The following is a 20,707-nucleotide window of genomic DNA, read 5'->3' on the forward strand; positions in this document are numbered from 1 at the left end:
GTATCTGTACTTCTACTTAAGTAAAGGATGTGTGTACTTTTGCCACCTCTGACTATAGTACATTTCTGATAACATGCAAGACCAAATCTAATCTAAAATAAAATTATTACAGTCTATTGAATCATTTTATATTGTTTTCCAGATGCACCACTGCTCAGATTGTGGGAAGAGTTTTACTAAACGTGTTGTTCTGAAAAGACACCAACGCAGGGGTGGCCAACCAGTCAGAGACCGAGAGCCACATTTTTGACTGTGTTACCGCAAAGAGCCACATCATACACATGGGCACACATGAACAACACCTTTCTCTTACACACACACACACACACACACACACACACACACACACACACACACACACACACACACAGATTTATTGTAAATGTCACACACCAACATAATGACAGAAATTGACTCCTACAGTTCTAAGACCACAGGACAGTCATTTTCAACAATGAACATTGTGTGCACTGTCTCACACGCACAAACTCTGTTTAACCAAGTCCACAAAAAAATATATATTAATTTACAATAGTGTTTTTCTTTTACTATGCATGTTACTTAGTGGGACTTTTGGCATTCCTTGCCTTGAACAATCCTCTTCAAATCTGCCTCGTATTCCCTTGTTGCCACTCGAAGCAATTCTTTCACATGGGTGTCAGTCAGAACAGATCGATGCTTTGATTTCACGTGTTTCAGGGTAGAAAACAAGGACTTTGTTTGTGGGGTTTTTTATGTGCTTGTTCACTTCGCTTGAGTTCAATACGGTATTTTCGTCAAATGCGCATGTGCGTGAGATGAATATACCGCAGGGGTGGGCAAATAATTTAAGGGGCCACATGAGAAACCTGAATTGTGTCAGAGGGCCACACCAACGATAATATTTTAGGGATGCACCGAAATGAAAATTCAATTTAAAAGTCAATGAAATCCATAATTTTGTGTGTTATGCCTTTTGCCATGGTCCACTACAAACGGAGTGCGCATGCTCGGATTGACTTTACTTTTCTGCGCCGCGTTCTTCTCATATTTAGAATGGCAATCGGGATGTTTGGATTTCATGTGATGAATTAAACCCGACTTGGAGAAACTCTTTGCAGATACACCCCCTCTTGAAATTTCAGCATTGCATGTTTTGCAAATCGCTATCCGCACACCGCAGACATGTTGGCTCTTATCCAGATAACCGTGTGCTGGCTGCGCTTTTTTATTGCCTCTTTACAATTGTGTTTCTGCCGTGTTGTTTCGGTGATTTAGGTATTTCCAAAAATTCTCGGTGCAATCCCTGTAATTTATGATTGGCCTCATGCCAAGGTCTGATATACCGCAAAGTTTCCCAGTAGGGGCAAGCTCATTTAAGTCCTAAAAATACCGTATTGAACTTAAACAAAGCGAACACGCACATTAAAAATCAAACACACAAACTTCGAAAGGAACATAAGAGCCTCATGAAACCAGTTAAAGAGCCGCATGCGAGAGAGAGGAGAGAAGTCGTATCCCTGTGAACAGTGTGGGAACAGTTTTACTCACCCGAGTACTCTCAAATTACACCAGCGTATCCACACAGGAAAGATGCCGTTTTACTGTGAACAGTGTGGGAAGAGTTTTAGTGCTCAAAGTGCCCTCCTCAGGCACCAGCAGAGTCATACAGGACAGAAGCTGTATCTCTGTGGACAGTGTGGACGGAGCTATGTTTATCAAAGCTCATTAAGGAACCACAAGTGCTCTAACATACAACCATAAAACAAATCATCTTCTTAAATTTCTTATTTGAAGGGATGTAAAGGGAAATTGTACTGTAAATCGGGGGAAACTTTAAATTGTAATGTTAATTTTAATTAGCTCTAACAAACGGGACACCTTTCCAAGCCATCAGAACATTGTTGGTCCATATACAGTTACACTACACTTTATGGCAACATGTATGAGGCTACCTGAGCATCTCACCCATATGTGCTTTCTGAACATTATCTAATGGAACGGCTTCCAATCCATTGTCCCCTGAGCCCAGTGTTACTGATTTACTGCAAACTTGAGCTTGATCACACGGTTACACAGCAAGATCAGGGAATAGATTTTTGTTGTATATGTCTGGACCTATAAGAATTAAAGTGCAGACAAATCTCACCCAAAGTCTTTTTTAAATCTAAAATGTTAAATGTATAAACCTTTAGGTATTTTGCACCGACGTTAATTTTTTGTGTTTCTCTAACTTTGAATAAGTTTATTAGTCAACTGTAAGGTTTGGCTGAGGAGTGGTAATGGTATGGGGCTGTACTTTAGGGGTAAGACTCAGCCCTTGACTTAAAGTGTAGGGAAATGTTCATTACTTTAGCATACCAAATCATTTTGGACAATGCTATGCTTCTAATATTGTGGAAATGGTTTGGAGACGGCCCTTTATTAATCCAGCATGACCATGCCACAGTGCACAGAGCTCTAATCTCGACTTCACTGAACACCTTTGAGATTAAGGTGAATGTTAAAAGTTGATTATTCTAAATGGACTGTATGAGTCTCTGTGTCAATAAAAACGGGAACATTCAGGAACATTTTTTTGTGATTATTTCATGAACAGTTCACTTATTTTTCTCTTGCGATTGTTTGTTAACTTATACTTTATATTTTCTAAGGAAGAAAATAGAAATGCTGGTGATAGAAACAATGTTTTGATTCTATATCATAGATGATTATGAAGTATCAACAAATCATCATTGTTATTTATTAAATTAAATTTTAGTTATTAACAAAATTCTATTATACAGAAAGAATAAAATGGAAAGCAATCAACTTTAATGTGGGAGTATTAAAATCTGTGTTTCCAGGGTCCAACTGTGACACTCAGTAACTTCTCAGTCTCAGTCTAGAATTGTATGCAGTTCTCACTGCTCTGAATACAAGAACACCCGAGCTTCATCACCAAATGGAAATAAAAGTTAATTAATAACCAAAATAACTAAAATCTAATGGATATTTACACTACATGCTGCATACGAAAATTACGTGTGCATACAAATTTTAGACAACTAATTTTCACTTAAATATAAAGAAAATGGTGCAATGTGCTTTTTGAACAAGTTAATATGGTTCATTTAAATGTATAGTATAAGCAAACATTACAGGTTTGAATGTGTGCAGCTCAGTGTTGCAAAAACTAAATAATACAGATTTACTTATATATAAATACACTTTTGCTCCACTATTACATTAGGATTAGTTTACACACTGAAATACCTTATACAAATTGCACAGAGTGGGTAGTTTATTAGTACTATTTATCTACATTATAACTGTAATATGTTGGCAAACATTTCATAATTAAAGCCAGTGGTGGCAAAGGTTCACACATCCTTCACTCTGTAGAAGTACAGATACTCATATTTTAAAATACTCAGGTAAAAGTTGAAGTACTGACTATACATTTTTTTACTTAAGTTTATGTAAAGAGGTTTGGGCTCTGACATTAAGGTGAAGAAGAAGAGGAGGAGAGAGAGGACTGGAAGAAGAATCAGATGGTGAAAACTGAAGGAGGAAGAATGTAGTGTGAGGATCAGGAAAGAGGTCAGACAGGGGCTTGGTGGTGGTGAAGAGGTGCTGGATGATTGTGGAACTACTGCAGAAGTGATTAGGGAGACAGTTAGAAAGGTACTTGGTGTGACATCTGGAAATAGAAAGGAAGACAAAGAGACGTGGTGGTGGAATGAAGAAGTGAGGAGAGCAGAAGGAGGAAGAGGTTGGAGAAACAGAATTGGGTTTGACAGAGTGATGACAAAAGTAGGCAGAAGACACAAAAGAAATAGAAAAGGATTTGTAGCGATTGACCAGGCAGAGGGACCGAGCTGGGAAGGATGTGCTGCAAGTTGGAAATGGAAATGTGTTGACTAGTGAGGAGAGTGTGTTGAGAAGATGAAGGGAGTATTTTAAACAGCTGATAAATGAGGAAAGTGAGAGAGAGAGAGAAGGTTGGCTGGTGTGGAGATGGTGAAGCAGGAAGTGGATAGGATTAGTAAGGAGGAAGTGAGAGCAGTGATTAAGAGGATGAAGAGTGGAAAGTCGGTTGGACCAGATGACATATAGAAGCATGGAGATGTTCAGAAGAGATGCAGTGGAGTTTTTAAAAAAATTGTTGTACAAGATTTTGGAAGGTGAGAGGATGCCTGAGGAATGGAGAAGGAGTGTGCTGGTACTGATCTTTAAGAATAAGAGAGATGTGCAGACCTGCAGTAAGTACAGCAAAATTAAGTTGATCAGCACACCATGAAGTTATGGGAAAGAGTAGGGTTTAAGATTCCCAAAGCTTTAGAAACAGCTTTATAACCTTTTCCAGACTGATAGATTTCAAATACTTTGTATATGTATATGTATATGTATATGTATATTATATATGTATATGTATATGTATATGACACCAAACAGGCCGCACGATCTGAGGTATCTGTGGGGAACTACTTACTGGCTGAAATTTTGTCAGAAAGAAATAATAGATAGATATTGACAATAGTCCAGATTTAAAGTGTCCCAGTGCGATTTTCACTAAATTGTTTATGTGTTAGGTGTTTTTCTGGTTTAGACTCCGAATGGCCTGTGGGCAGAATCTTCTCCTCCTTTTCCCTCTGTTTGCCTTCAAGGATCAGAAGCGCTTTCCTGAACACAACACAGAAAAGAGGACTTCTTTATTGGGATGGCTGAGGTCCTCCAATATCTTTCCGGCCCTGGTCCAGCACCGGTTGCTGTACATTTCATGCAGTTCAGGGAGCTCAGAACGCTCAGCTGACTGCACCACCCTCTGGTGCCTGCCCTGCATGGTGCATTTCTCGAATCAAGAAGAGATACTACACATCAGGACACTTTCAACGGTGCAGTTGAAGAAAGACCTCAGCACCAGAGAGGGTGATTTAAAGTCTCTTAAGCGTCTCAGGTGGTATAGACGCTGCCTGGCCTTCATCAGGGTGATGATCCAGGAGCACAGCTGTAGGAATCTAAATCAGCTTATTAGCCAGTCATCATCATGGGCCAAGAAATCATCATGGTCCCTGGAGACCCTTTTCACCTTAATCTTTCATTGGCGTAATCCTCCAGCAGTGCCATCATGCAGCATTACACACGGGAGTCAACGCAGCATTTATGTTTTATTCCAGCTCATTATGGAAAGATAAAATAAACTAATATTTGGTCCTGTGCCATGAACATAAAAACAATAATAGCTACAGAAAAGCTCCTTGCTACCCTCTGTAGCGGGTATTTAAATCCCATTTAAAATGCTACATTCTACATTCTGTTTCTATGAAGTGTTTCAACAGTTTGCATGTTAATTGGCTGTATGGTGCATTTAAGAGCATTTTAGGTGAATTTATGAACCACATCTGGCTGGAAAAGGCACGTGTCCAAATACTTTTGACCGCACAGTGTGTATCAGCTGAAAAGCAGCAGCTTCGGATCAGTCGCGTTTCCACTGGAATTAAATCTAAAATATTACTTAAAATGTTTATTATATGAAATATTTCATATTATATATTTGATATTATTACAGACAACCAATCAGATTTCACTTCCTGACAATGTCTGAGCCAATGATGTTTTTGCGGATTCAGAACTCGAGCCCGTTGACCCCGCCCACTGCTTTGTGATCTGTGTTTGTACCTATAGAGTTCTTCCACGTGCTCCGGTCGGAAGTTAATGTTGGGCGCGTGAGTTTTTCCTCCACTTTCCGCGCGTGCACATCGACGTTCCTTTCGCCGTTATAAATCTATCACGCGCGAGCTTCAACCCCGTTTTTGTCCCGGATTTCTACCCAAAGGTGAGATACAGTAAAATGTAGCAGCTGAGCTGCTCGGGGAACAGCTAGTGGACATTCTAGAGCATGGGTGTCAAACTTAGGCCCGTGGGCCCAATCTGGCGATATCATATCAAATGTGTATTAGAGCTGGCCCGCCAGTATATAGCGCATACACCGCTAATACTACAAATCCCAGAATGCTTTGTTAGTGCGTTAGCGCGTCAGTCGAGACCGCTGAAAAACTCTGCGCTGAATTTACCCGGTGATTTGCCGAATTTTGAAGCTCAGAAATGCAGAGTTTAACTGCTCAGTAATCCGTTTGTGGTTGACTTGGAAAGCGCACCAACCAACCTCCAAATGGAGCTGATTGAACTCCAGTGTAGATACATGCTCAAATCAAAGTACGACTCTGTGTGTGCTGCACAGTTTCCATGTTTCTCCCCGACACACTGCTCCAACGCCGTGTCCAATCTGCTCAAACACTCTCTATGTTCAGCAGCACATATCTTTGTGAGCAACTGTTCTCTTTAATGAAGATGAACAAAACCCCACTCAGGTGTCTTACTGATGAACACCTTCACTCAATCCTGAGTATTTCCTCAGCTCAGAGCCTAAACCACAGACATGATGCAGGTATCTGGCTTCAACCAATCAGAGTAAATCAGAGTGAAAAAACTGAGCTTGAATGAATGTTGTCTTTATACACTTTTTCTACTCCAAGGCATGGACTGTTAATAGTTGACAGATTTTTTTTTTATTGAATGAAATGATTTTTATTTTTGGTTATGTTGTTGCCCTGTAAAAGGTTTACATTAAAATGGAATAAGAAAGTCTAGAGAGAGAGAGAGAGAGAGAGATAGAGAGAGAGAGAGATGTAATAAGAAACTAATACCACTGATGTGTGTTTTATTTCAAAATCATTTTCTCATGTGTTTATAATATTAAACTTTGGTTGTTCCAGATTCAATGTTTATGCAAAACTAAAGTTTGTTTCCATATGAAAAGGTTCAACATTACACATCTGGAGAGAAGGGAAATATGCACAATTGCAGTAAACTTTTCAATAAATACTGAGTTTGGCCCGTGATTTCGTCCCAGTTTTTAATTTTGGCCCACTGTGAATTTGAGTTTGACACCCCTGTTCTAGAGTCATGAACCTCTGCATTTTTCTTCCAGTGTCCTGATTCTTTACACCTCTGATCATGAAATCAGAGTCCAGACGGAGATCTTTAGGAGAACCTCCACACACTCCTGCTGCTGCTGGATCAAAGGTACAATTTATTTATGTCTCAACTTTCAGTGTGGTTTTCAGGGCAAAGATACATCATAATGTATTTTATAATTAAATAATAACAAAAAATACCTTAACTTTAAGTGTATCACTATAAACTACTGTTTTTTTTTTTTATTTTAAAAAATCCTTTTACAAGGAAAAACAATTTATCCCCAAATCTTTAATCAATTGTCCTATTTGATCTGTTCTTCAGCTTTTTACTCAGTTGATAAAGTAAACAATGTTTGATACCAACAGCTTTTACACATGCAACCAGTTAACAGATCAAATATTCACATGCGTATCCCAGTGATCTCCCAGAGGAAGTTTAGTTTTAAAGTAAAGTATTAAGTGGCAGACTGCAAGTGTGTTTAGTTTCTGCCTCGCACTTTAAGATCATTTATTAGTATTACTTTTGAAAATTAGAACCATGTTTCCACTATGTTGAATACTAGTGTAGCCTGGAATCACAGTGTTGATGGACCCAAAGAGAACAGGTGGTCTTAGCCTATAAGGCATCTATTATCAAAATAGGCCAACACAACTACATCTGCTCGAATACACCCCGTTTAATCAGAGCATAAGCCTGTATGTCAACATAAGCAGTGCTTACATGTGATTATAACAGGAGACAACATACAGCAGGTAAAATAAGTATTGAAAATGTCACTATTTTTCTCAGTAAATATATTTCATAAGGTGCTATTGATATTGTTAGATTTTTATTATTTCCCATGTGATCAACGATGCCCGTGGTGTCTTTTCTGATCAGGGAAGAATCACAGCACACAGAATAGCGCAAATGTTCTTCTTCAGTTTATTGCAGATAACAGACATGTATATACACACTGGAATAACCCTGAGCTAAAGCTGTTCTTGATTTGGTATGTAGACATAGTAACTGGAGATGTGTGAGTCCAGATAAAGACTTTCATAATGATAACATAGGAATGTGTTTAGAGAACCATCTCAACACTAACAGACATGAAATCCAGACATACAAAGAAATCAAACCATTCAGGACATTCAGAAGTTTAGAAATCCTCTCGTAACCAATGCAATCAGTATGTTTGCAACAGTAAGGATGCGAAGGTCTTGAGAGAGCTCTTCGCTTTTACCCACATTGAGATGTTTCTTGTGTGACACCTTGGTAATGGGACACCTTTCTACAGGCCATCAGTTGGGACTGAAGCAGCTGATATTAATTTACAATGACAATAGGCAGGATTGCTTTCTAATTCCTGATTGATATCTACTGCTGTCTTGGCTTTTCATTCCTTTTTGCACCTCCCTGTCTTCATGTGTTCAATACTTTTTCTTGTGTGTGTGTTGTTTCACAACATTACACAACTTAATTTATGGACATGTATGGTTTGATTCCTTTGTATGTGTGGATTGCATGGGTTGTTACCAACATCTGATAAAGATTTTATATTTACTGAGAAAAATATTGACATGTTCATTACTTATTTTACCCGCTGTGTGTGTGTGTGTGTGTGTGTGTGTGTGTGTGTGTGTGTGTGTGTGTGTGTGTGTGTGTGTGTGTGTGTGTGTGTGTGTGTGTGTGTGTGTGTGTGTGTGTGTACACTGGCATGTAGGGGAGATAGATGGTGGAGAATGGAGTGCTGCTGGTGATGGAGAAATGGTTGAATTAACGTTAGCACTAGCAGAGCTGTTCAGCTCCTTGCTACTTGAGATTAATGGCTTCTGATCATGAATTCTCCTCCTGTCCATTGAAATGTCCGGCTATCAGTATGAATGCAGTCTGTATGAATAACAATAGTCTGAATTGCTGTACATTTAATATGAATGCAGTCTGTATGAATAACAATAGTCTGAATTGCTGTACATTAATATGAATGCAGTCTGTATGAATAGCCAAACATGTATAACAATAGTCTGAGTGGCCCCCGGAGTCTAACAGAAGGGATGGAGAAAAGGACCAGCGTTAAAAATGATGTACAGTAAAACCCAGAGTGACTTATTTCCTTCTTCTTCATTCGGCTTCTTCCATTAGGGGTCGCCACAGCGGATCATCTGTCTCCATACCCTCTGCCCTCTACATCTGCCTCTTTCCATCCTCAGCATTCTCTTACCAATATACCCATGAAACCATACCGTTGCTCACAGATGGTCACCTCGTCTCTCAGCCTGGCTTCCACTGTAACTAACTCTAAGAAAAGAGTAAATAAGGTAATCCTTTTGAGCTCCATTTTGTTTGGTCTCTTCCGCCCCCATATGGTATAGTCCTTTAACTCTGCCCCCACTAGTTAGTGAGACGCACACATGGAAAAGGAAAGTCATGTCGCTAAAATGCTCTGAAATCGTACAAAGTTCTCAAGAAAAGTAAGGGATAATTAAGCACCTAGCTGGAATGGGAACAAGGTACTGTGTTTGATTAGTTTAATGTGTATATGCATTAATATATGCATTAATCTATTTAACTGTGAAGAAGTGCTTTAATGTGTTATCACTTATGTCATGTGATACGTCAGTGTCATGTGACACTGACGTATCACATGACATAAGTGATAACCAAATGTGAAGATCTGGAAGCTAGATCGCGGCGCAATAATGTCCGGATAATCGGTGTTCCTGAGGGGCCCAATAGCTCCACTACCGCGAATGTTGCCGTGCTGCTGAAGGAGGCACTGAGTCTGGAGAAGGAGCCGGTTCTGGACAGGTCACATCGCACTTTACAGCCCATACCAAAACCTGGTGAACGACCACGAGCCATTGTGGCCAGATTTCACTATCATAGCGAATGTCTGGATGTCTTGCGGCGTGCCAAAGAACTGCAGCGAATTCAGTTTCAGGGTCTGAACATTTCTATTTTTTCAGACTATACGGTAAAAACCGCAAAAGCACGGGCTGCCTTTAACGAGGTGCGGCAGCAGCTCCGTGGCATTGAAGGTGTGCGGTACGGGTTATTTTATCCAGCGCGGCTACGTATCACACACAACGGTGTTGGGAAAGATTTTCTTTCACCTGACGAGGCCAGCGAGTATATAAAAACTTTCCAAAGTGTGTCTAAAGTGTAAACATATTTTTTGTCGCGGTTGGTCGTGATGTTTGCTCCTTGTTTTTCATGTCACTACACTATTCAAAAAACTCCGCGTGGTGATGCTGGTCTTTAACTTTGTATTTATTTATTTATTTTTTTGTTTGTTTGTTTGTTTGCTTTTCTTTAAATGTTATTTTTACGGGAATCAAAGTGTGAGTGATCCTGAAAACTTAATGTTTGTTTCATGAACGCTTGGTTAATTTATGTTGGGAACGTATTTTCCTCTAGAAACGTTGTTTGTGTTTATGTAGACCGGGAATTAGCAGCAGTGAACAGCCGACATAGTATTTTTTTACAGGAAACACACCTCAGAGTCAGAGATCATCATAGGCTTCACCGTCCTTGGGTGGGTCAAACTTTCCACTCCAATTTAAATTCTAAGGCACGAGGGGTGGCAATCCTAGTGAATAGAAGCATACAGTTTTCACCTACCTATACAATTGTAGATAAGAATGGCAGGTATGTCATTGTGGCTGGTACGCTGATGCAGACTAAGGTTTTGCTGGTTAATATTTATGCTCCAAACTTTGATGATCCTGATTTTGCGAATAGGTTACTTGGCAGTCTTCCCGTTATAAATACCCATTTGATAATTTTTGGTGGTGATTTGAATTGTGTTTTGAACCCTGTTTTGGATCGTTCTAGTTCTCGTTCTGTATCCCAAACTGCAATGTCTAAATCATTTTCCGAATTCGCATCACAAAACGGCTTGGTAGACCCATGGAGATGTCGCAATCCCGGGTAAAAAAAAATTTCATTTTTCTCCCCGGTGCATCATTCATCTCCTAGCAGACAAGGACTTCTGTGCGTCTATTTCTAAAGCTATCGATGAATTCTTGTTGTTTAATCGTCTTGACTCTACTCCATGCTCATTATTATGGGAGACTCTGAAAGCCCATCTCAGGGGGCAAATCATTTCATACTCTGCTTTCACATATCAGGAGCACAGAGCTAAACTCAGGGAAATTGCAGGCAGAATTTGATCTATATAATACCGCAGATTAATAATGACTCAAATGTCACCGTTACCGATCCCATAGAGGTCAATGCAGTATTTAAGTCATATTACTCTGCTCTTTATAAATCTGAATGCCTTACTGATGGTAAGAGACTGGGTGATTTCCTTCAAGGTGTTGATCTTCCTGTTGTTGATACAGTCTCTGTAAGGGACTTGGACTCTCCACTATCTCTTGACGAAGTCAGAGCTTCAATAAGGGCGATGCAGTCTAATAAAGCCCTAGGCCCAGATGGTTTTCCAGTTGAGTTTTTAAAGAGGTTTATCGATAAATTGGCGCCGCTGCTCCTTGGTGTGTTCAATGAATCTCTGGGTCGGGGTGTGCTACCACCTACTTTTAATCAGGCCTCAATAGCCCTTTTCTTGAAGAAGGGCAAGGATCCCAACCTGTGCGGGTCATATACACCGCTGTCGCTGCTGAATGCCGACGTGAAAGTGCTGGCGAAAGTGATCGCATCCTGGTTAGAAAATGTACTCCCACATATCATATCTATGGAGCAGACTGGATTTATAAAAGGGCGACACTCATTTTTTAACACTCGTACACTTTTCAACATAATTTACTCTAAGCAGTCATCTCCTTTGCCGGAGGTGGTAGTCTCATTGGATGCTGAGAAAGCGTTTGATAGAGTCGAGTGGGAATACCTGTTTGCAATATTGAAGAAATTTGGGTTTGGTGATACATTTGTCTCCTGGATCCAACTCCTTTATAAATCTCCGCAAGCCAGTGTTCGTACAAATAATATTAGCTCTGGTTATTTCAGTCTCGGGCGTGGAACCCGGCAGGGGTGCACACTGTCACCACTGCTATTCGCCCTTGCCATTGAGCCGTTATCCATTAAACTTAGATCCTTATTAGCCTTTAAGGGTATAACTCGCAAGGGGGCAGAATATAAGATGCCCTTATATGCTGATGATTTGTTGTTATATGTGACTGATCCTGCAGCCTCTGTTCCTGTCATTTTATCTATCTTGGGTGATTTTGGCTCTTTCTCAGTATACAAATAAAATTTCCATAAGAGTGAGTGTAAACAATACTGCTCTACAACTTCAGCGTCTGAATCTGCCATTCAAATTCAACTGTTCAGGCTTTAAATACCTTCGTATCACGGTGACCCGTTCCTTACCCAGACTTTTTCATGCCAATCTCGCTCCGCTTGTGGCGGACATGAAGTCGGATTTTCAGAGGTGGAGCAGTCCAGGGAGAAGGCCGTAGATAGGATACGGTCTACCGCTTCCTGTGCCTGCCTCAGTCTCATTCAGTTTAAGGTTCTGTACAGAATTCATCTTTCCAAATCGAAACAGGCAAAAATCTATCCTGGGGTTGAGGACAGATGTGACAGATGTCATGCTTCCCCCTGTCATTTAAGTCATATGTTCTTTCTGTGCCCGAAATTACATGCATTCTGGACAGGTTTTTTCAGCATTATGTCCTCGATATTTGGAGTGCAATTGACGCCATGCCCACTGATCGCTATATTTGGGCTTACCAACGAGTCGGTTTCACTGAGTTCTGTACACAAAGATGTTTTAGCCTTCTCATCTTTATTGGCCAGACGTTGCATACTTCTACACTGGAAAACAATAGGATGTCCTTCCATCTCTCGGTGGTTTAAAGACTTTGTTTTTTCTTAAGTTGGAGAAAATAAAATATACACTGAGGGGTTCTACTGGCACTTTTTTTTTTGCAAGTGGCAACCTGTTATTTCTTATTTTAGGAGACTACGGGTGCTACCTGCTTAAAGATCTAAATTGGTCAAAATTGGACTCTATGCATGACCTTTATTTTGTTTCTTCAGTTGTTTAAGCAGGGGGATGTGGGGTGTGTGCGCGTGCGCATGTGTGTGTGTCTTTGTCTGGGGGTTTGTTCGTGTTCTGGGGGGTGGGGGTGTTTCTTCTTTGTTTGTTAAAAAAAAGGAAAATTGAGAATTTATGTTTACATTTTTGTATTTGTAATTGTTGATTTTTCAATAAAAAGAATTGAGAAAAAAAAAAAAAAAAAAAAACTCCACTGCATCTCTCCTAAACATCTCCATGCTTCTACCGGGATGTCATCTGGTCCAACCGACTTTCCACTTCATCCTCTTAATCACTTCCTCCTTACTAATCCTATCCACTTCCTGCTTCAACATCTCTACACCATCCAACCTTCTCTCTCTCATTTTCCTCATTCATCAGCTGCTCAAAATACTCCCCCCATATTCTCAACACACTCTCCTCACTAGTCAACACATTTCCATCTCCATCCTTTATTGCTCTAACTTGCAGAACATCCTTCCCAGCTCGGTCCCTCTGCTTGGTCAATCGCTACAAATCCTTTTCAAATTCTTTTGTGTCCAACTTCTCCTACAGCTCCTCATATGGCTTTTCCTTTGTCCTTCACCACATCCCTCTTTACCTGCTGCTGCATCTCTTTGTACTCCTGCCTACTTTTGTCATCACTCTGTCAAACCCAATTCTGTTTCTCCTTCTGCTCTCCTGCACTTCCTCATTCCACCACAACGTCTCTTTGTCTTCCTTTCTATTTCCAGATGTCACATCAAGTACCTTTCTAACTGTCTCCCTTATCACTTCTGCAGTAGTTCCACAATCATCCAGCACCTCTACACCACCACCGAGCCCCTGTCTGACCTCTTTCCTGAACCCCACACTACAGTCTTCCTCCTTCAGTTTCCACCATCTTATTCTTTTTCCAGTCCTCTCTCTCCTTCCCTTCATCATCTCCAAAACCATCCTACAGACCACCATCCGATGCTGTCTAACTACACTGTTCCCTGGCAACACCTTCTTCTTCTTTCGGCTTCTCCCATTAGGGGTCGCCACAGCGGATCATCCTTCTCCATACCCCCCTGTCCTCTACAACTGCCTCTTTCACACCAACTACCTGCATGTCTTTCTTCACCACTTCCATAACCCTCCTCCTTGGCCTTCCTCTTTTCCACTTTCCTGGCTCCATCCTCAGCATTCTCCTACCGATATACCCAATATATATATCCTTCTTCTTAAAATACGTGTTCACCACTGCCATTTTTCTCTTCTTAGCAAAAATCTACCACCATCTGCCCTTCCCCATTTCTCTCCTTAATTCCATACCTACCATCACCTCCTCATCACCTCTGTTCCCTTCACCTACATGCCCTTTAAAGTCTACCCCAATCACCAATCTTTCATTCCTAGGTTCACCATCTACCACTTTATCTAACTCATTCCAGAATTTTTCCTTCTCCTCCATCTCACAGCCCACCTGTGGAGCATAAGCACTGATGATATTTATCATCTCCCCTTCAACTTCCAGCTTCACCTTCATCACCCTATCAGAAACTCTCTTCACCTCCATTACACTCTTACTGTACTCTACCTTTAGAATTACCCCTACACCATTTCTCTTTCCATCCACACCATGATAGAACAGTTTAAACACCTCCATAGTTCCTGGTCTTACTCCCTTTCCATTTGGTCTCCTAAACACACAACATATTTACCTTTCTTCTCTCCATCATATCAGCTCTATTTCTCCCTTTAACAGTCATAGTACCAACATTTAAAGTACCAACCCGAACCTCCACTCTCCTCCACTTCTTCTTTTTCCGCTGCCTCTGTAGACGTCTTCCTCTTCTCCTTCTCCTTCTTCGGCCAACCGTAGCCCAATTTTCACCGGTACCATGTTGGCTAACGATACCTGTGGTGGTTGTTGGTAACCCGGGCCTCGACCAATCCTGTATGAAATTCTGATTCGTGATCTGCATGTTTGATTTGGCACGTTTTACACTGGATGTCCTTCATAACGCAACCCTCCACATGTATCTTGGGTTGAGACCTGCACTAAGAGTGCACTGACTTGTGCAACACTAATGGCTGGGTCAGAGTATCTAATTTCCAAATGTATTTAAATTATGTATGTAGAACACTTTTGTCAGGAACTGTTCACATTTACATTTAGGTAGTTAATTTTCAGCTAAGAGTCTGAAAGCGGAGGTACATGCTAACAAGTTGATTGAAAATGCCCTCATAGGCCATTTAGGAGGTTGCTGCTTTTGACAGCCACAGATAATTACCTGCAGTCGTCATCAATGTATTGTTGTCCCAACCACAGGGATTTTCACACATCATTTGGAAGACAGCATGCAGATCAGCTCAGTAGGTACAGATCGTTTGCACCAGTCCAGATTTTGAGCTTTGTCTAATGAGAGCTACTATTAGCAAATGTTCTGAATCAAAAATTTATTTTGCTAAATCTAAAATCACCCAAACATTGCTTGAACATAGTTTCAGGTAGCTTTGTGATCGTGGACTAAATCCTGTTAAGCTCTGATGTTATCACATAAGCACAATAGGTTCCAGAGTCTTTTTCTCTGTGCTCTGGAATTGAAAATAAGATGATATAATGCTGCCTGTTCTGGTACTGGGAAAACTCCTCCACCTTGAAGACATAAATATCGGGGATTTTGGAAGATTTTATACAAGTATTAAATAGTTAAAGTATTAAATATTTCTAAAAGGCCTCAAAATACCTCTCATTTAACTTGTTGCAAACCATATCAGATTACTATAGCAGACATTTTTGATAACATTCAAGACTCAAAATTATTACAGCATATTGAATAATTTTATATTGTTTTCCAGATGCACCACTGCTCAGATTGTGGGAAGAGTTTTACTAAAATTGCTGTTCTGAAAAGACACCAACGTATCCACACAGGAGAAAAACTGTATCACTGTGAACAGTGTGGGAAGAGTTTTACTCAACAGGGTACTCTCAAATCACACCAGCGTATCCACACAGGAGAGAAGCCGTATTACTGTGAACAGTGTGGGAAGAGTTTTACTCATCAGAGTCATCTCAGATTACACCAGCGTATCCACACAGGAGAGAAGCCGTATCACTGTGAACACTGTGGGAAGAGTTTTACTCAGCAGGGTAGTCTCAGATTACACCAGCGTATCCACACAGGAGTGAAGCTGTATCACTGTGACCAGTGTGGGAAGAGTTTTACTCATGAGAGTAATTTTAGAATACACCAGCGTGTCCACACAGGGGTGAAGCCGTATTACTGTGAACAGTGTGGGAAGAGTTTTACTCATCAGAGTAATCTTAAATCACACCAGCGTATTCACAAAGGAGAGAAGCCTTATCACTGTGAACAGTGTGGGAAGAGTTTTACTCACCCAAGTACTCTCAAATCACACCAGCGTATCCACACAGGAAAGAAGCCGTATCACTGTGAACAGTGTGGGAAGAGATTTAGTGCTCGGAGTGCCCTCCTCAGGCACCAGCAGAGTCATACAGGACAGAAGCTGTATCTCTGTGGACAGTGTGGACGGAGCTATGTTTATCAAAGCTCATTAAGGATCCACAAGTGCTCTAACATACAACAATAAAACAAATCATCATCTTAAATTTCCTATTTGAAGGGATGTACAGGGAAATTGTACTGTAAATATCGGGGAAACTTTAAATTGTAATGTTCATTTCAATTAGCTCTAACAAACGGGACACCTTTCCAAGCCATCAGAACATTGTTGGTCCATCTACAGTTGCACTACAACTACACATTATGGCAACATGTATGAGGCTACCTAAGCATCTCACCCATATGTGCTTTCTGAACATTATCTAATGGAACGGCTTCCAATCCATTGTCCCCTGAGCCCAGTGTTACTGATTTACTGCCAACTTGAGCTTGATCACACGGTTACACAGCAAGATCAGGGAATAGATTTTTGTTGTATATGTCTGGACCTATAAGAATTAAAGTGCAGACAAATCTCACCCTAAGTCTTTTTTAAATCTAAAATGTTAAATGTATAAACCTTTAGGTATTTTGCACCGACGTTTATTTTTTTTGTGTTTCTCTAACTTTATTAGTCAACTGTAGGGTTTGTTTGAGGAGTGGTAATGGTATGGGGCTGTACTTTAGGGGTAAGACTCAGCCCTTGACTTAAAGTGTAGGGAAATGTTCATTACTTTAGCATACCAAATCATTTTGGACAATGCTATGCTTCTAATATTGTGGGAATAGTTTGGAGACGGCCCTTTATTAATCCAGCATGACCATGCCACAAACTGAGGTTCATAAAGACATGGTTGGATGAGTTTGGTGTGGAAGAACTGAACTGGTCTGCACAGAGCTCTAATCTCAACTTCACTGAACACCTTTGAGATTAAGGTGAATGTTAAAAGTTGATTATTCTAAATGGACTGTATGAGTCTCGGTGTAATTAAAAACGTCTTCAGAAAAAAAAAATTGTGATTATTTCATGAACAGTTCCCTCATTTTTCTCTTGCTATTGTTTGTTAACTTATACTTTATTTTTTCTAAGGAAGAAAATAGAAATGCTGGTGATATAAACAATGTTTTGATTCTATATCATAGATGATTATGAAGTATCAACAAATCATCATTGTTATTTACTAAATTAAATTTCAGTTATTAACAAAATTCTATTATACAGAAATAATAAAATTGAAAGCAATCAACTTTAATGTGGGAGCATAAAAATCTGTTTCCAGCATCCAACTGTGACACTCAATAACTTCAGGAGTCTCATTCTAGAATTGTATGCAGTTTTCACTGCTCTGAATACAAGAACACCCGAGCTTCATCACCAAATGGAAATAAAAGTTAATTAATAACCAAAATAACTAAAATCTAATGGATGTTTACACTACATGCTGCATACGAAAATAACCCGTGCATACAAATACAAAACTAATTTCCACTTAAATATAAAGAAATATAAAGAAAATAGTGCAATATGCTTTTTGACCAAGTTAATATGGTTCTATTAAATGTATAGTATAAGCAAACATTACAGGTTTGAATGTGTGCAGCTCAGTGTTGCAAAAACTAAATAATACAGATTTACTTATATATATATATATATATATATATATATATATATATATATATATATATATATATATATATATATATATATATATATATATATATATATATATACACTTTTGCTCCACAATTACATTAGGATTAGTTTACACACTGAAATACCTTATACAAATTGCACAGAGTGGGTAGTTTATTAGTAGTTTATTAGTACTATATAATAAGTTACATTATAACTTTACTATGTTGGCAAACATTTCATAATTAAAGCCAGTGGTGGCAAAGGTTCACACATCCTTCACTCAGTAGAAGTACAGATACTCATGTTTTAAAATACTGAGGTAAAAGTTAAAGTACTGACTATACATTTTTTTTACTCAAGTTTAGGTAAAGAGGTTTGGGCTCTGACATTAAGTACATTAAGTAAAAAGGAGTCATTACTAGTACCTGTTTTAGTGTCACGCTGGTAACCCCATGTCATGTCCCATGGTTTTGGAGGTGAAGAAGAAGAAAAGGAGGAGAGAGAGGACTGGAAGAAGAATAAAATGATGGAAACTGAAGGATGAAGACTGTAGTGTGAGATTCAGGAAAGAGGTCAGACAGGGGCTCAGCGGCGGTGAAGAGGTGCTGGATGATTGTGGAACTACTGCAGAAGTGATAAGGAAGACAGCTAGAAAGGTACTTGGTGTGACATCTGGAAATAGAAAGGAAGACAGACGTAGTGGTGGAATGAGGAAGTGCAGGAAAGCAGAAGGAGAAAGAGGTTGGCAAAACAATTGGGATAGAGTGGTGAGAAAAGTACAAGGAGATGCAGCAGCAGTGGAAGAGGGATGTGGTGAAGGACAAAGGAAAATGCATAGAAAGAGCTGTAGGAGAAGTTGGACACTAAGGAAGGAGAAAAGGATTTGTCAGAGAAGGAGTGAAGAAGATGCCTGAGGAATGGAGAAGGAGTGTGCTGGTACTGATCTTTAAGAATAAGGGAGATGTGCAGACCTGCAGTAACTACAGGCGAATTAAGTTGATCAGTCACACCATGAAGTTATGGGAAAGAGTAGGGTTTGAGATTCCCAAAGCTTTAGAAACAGCTTTATAACCTTTTCCAGACTGATAGATCTCAAATAATTTGTATATGTATATTATATATGTATATGTATATGTATATTGTATATGTATTTGACACCGAACAGGCTGCACGATCTGAGGTATTTGTGGAACTACTTACTGACTAAAATTTTGTCAGAAAGAAATAATAGATAGATATTGACAATCGTCCAGATTTAAAGTGTCCCAGTGCCATTGTCACTAATTTGTTCATGTGTTAGGTGTTTTCCTGGTTTAGACTCCGAATTGCCTGTGGGCAGAATCTCCTACTCATTCTCCCTCTGTTTGCCTTCAAGGATCGGAAGCGCTTTCCTGAACGCAACACAGAAAAGAGGACTTTATTATTGGGATGGCTGAGGTCCTTCAATATCTTTCCGGCCCTGGTAAAGCACGGCTTGCTGTACATGTCCTGCAGTTCATGGAGCGCAGAACGCTCAGCTGACTGCACCACCCTCTGGTGCCTGCCCTGCATGGTGCATTTCTTCCCAGCCAACATGTACATGTGGGCCCCACATGGGTTTTATCTGGGTTATATGGGCATCACGTGGGCATGGGTCAGAGTGGGCACTTTGATGGGCTGAATGTGGGCCCCAGTTAGGTTGCCCATTTTGTTTATTTCAGCTAAATTATTTAATTGATGATAAATTCAATTGATATGTTTTTTGCGTGTTTTATATGATCGAAACAAAAATGTTATATATTAACAATAACATAGTATGACCTTTAGTTTAAAAAATATATAAATCGCTTGTGCAGCTCGGTCAAGAAACGGTCATCACTCACTACCACTGATCACCTGACCTGACCTGTATAACCTGAACTGACCTGGATAACCTGACATCTCTGTCACGGTAAGAAATTTCATTTAATGTATACTTCTGAAAGATTTGTGGAAATTAAAGTTACAGGCACGATATAAAGAAGGTAAGTGTGGAGAGTGAACTGGTTTACCTCAGAGATAATCACCTGTGGAAAACTGAACATTCTTAACGATTAGCAGATAACTAGAACATTGTCTACTAAAATGTGGAAATAACGACTTTTCAAACCATTTTCACCCGTGTTTTCTCCATATAGTGTCCTCACGATAACAGGAGGGTGAAACAGTAAAAGCACTGTGGAGTCTCTTTCTCTTTCACTACCTTTTATAACGTGTATATACAATACACAGAGAAAAGCTCTGAGGAAACGGTGACAATACTTAACATTATTTTAATGTGATTTAGGTGAAATAGGTAGAGGTGATAAAAAAAAAACTTTCATATTTATATAATTTCTAAACATTACTAAAAAAATGTTACGTTATGATTACGTTAAAGATAATAAACGTCATTTTGCGCAGTTCATAAAGTCAGTCAGATCAGTTAACAGTTTGGGCAAATGGTGGATTAGAAGGTGTTTAGAACCTTGACTGATAGTCTTATGCTCATGTAACTTGCATGCATACAAATAATGGGTTGTGCCCTGGTTGATGCAGTATCATGCTCTACTTTATATTAATTTTTTGCTTAACACGAAGCCTGAAGCAGAACCGTTTGCTGAAAACGGTCAGTAAGAAAGAGCTGGAGAAAGCGCTTGGTAAATGGTTCAGAAATGCAAGAGACAGAGAAGGCAACCGTGCTTTTAGAGCTCA

At 39.7% G+C, this 20,707-nt stretch overlaps 2 protein-coding genes and 1 long non-coding RNA gene across 7 annotated transcripts in view; 2 read left to right on the plus strand and 1 right to left on the minus strand.

Moving 5' to 3' along the window:
- LOC310724664 (uncharacterized protein) overlaps positions 1 to 16,987 on the plus strand; it is a 391,691-nt gene extending 374,704 nt beyond the window's left edge. The window contains exons 3-5 of one of the 3 annotated variants that reach the window (XM_083538929.1): positions 4,629 to 4,890; positions 6,953 to 7,047; positions 15,752 to 16,987. In XM_083538929.1, coding sequence (XP_083395055.1) covers positions 6,979 to 7,047; positions 15,752 to 16,507 — 825 coding nt within the window. In that variant the 5' untranslated portion in view covers positions 4,629 to 4,890; positions 6,953 to 6,978 and the 3' untranslated portion in view covers positions 16,508 to 16,987. Of the gene's footprint in view, positions 1 to 4,628; positions 4,891 to 6,952; positions 7,048 to 7,798; positions 7,934 to 15,751 lie in introns of those variants that run through there. The other 2 variants (XM_083538928.1, XM_083538930.1) reach the window with 2 other exon arrangements.
- Positions 1 to 20,465, minus strand: part of LOC310725572 — a 69,685-nt gene extending 49,220 nt beyond the window's left edge. Inside the window, exons 1-2 of the long non-coding RNA XR_014533435.1 lie at positions 20,265 to 20,465; positions 19,896 to 20,204 (exon numbers count right to left, since the gene is read on the minus strand). This is a non-coding gene — a long non-coding RNA (uncharacterized lncRNA). The remainder of the gene's footprint in view (positions 1 to 19,895; positions 20,205 to 20,264) is intronic.
- LOC310724284 (uncharacterized protein) overlaps positions 1 to 20,707 on the plus strand; it is a 699,798-nt gene that overhangs the window by 91,020 nt on the left and 588,071 nt on the right. The window lies entirely within an intron of this gene.

This window comes from Silurus aristotelis (assembly GCF_946808225.1).
Source record: "Silurus aristotelis genome assembly, chromosome: 1".
Classification (NCBI taxonomy): domain Eukaryota; kingdom Metazoa; phylum Chordata; class Actinopteri; order Siluriformes; family Siluridae; genus Silurus; species Silurus aristotelis.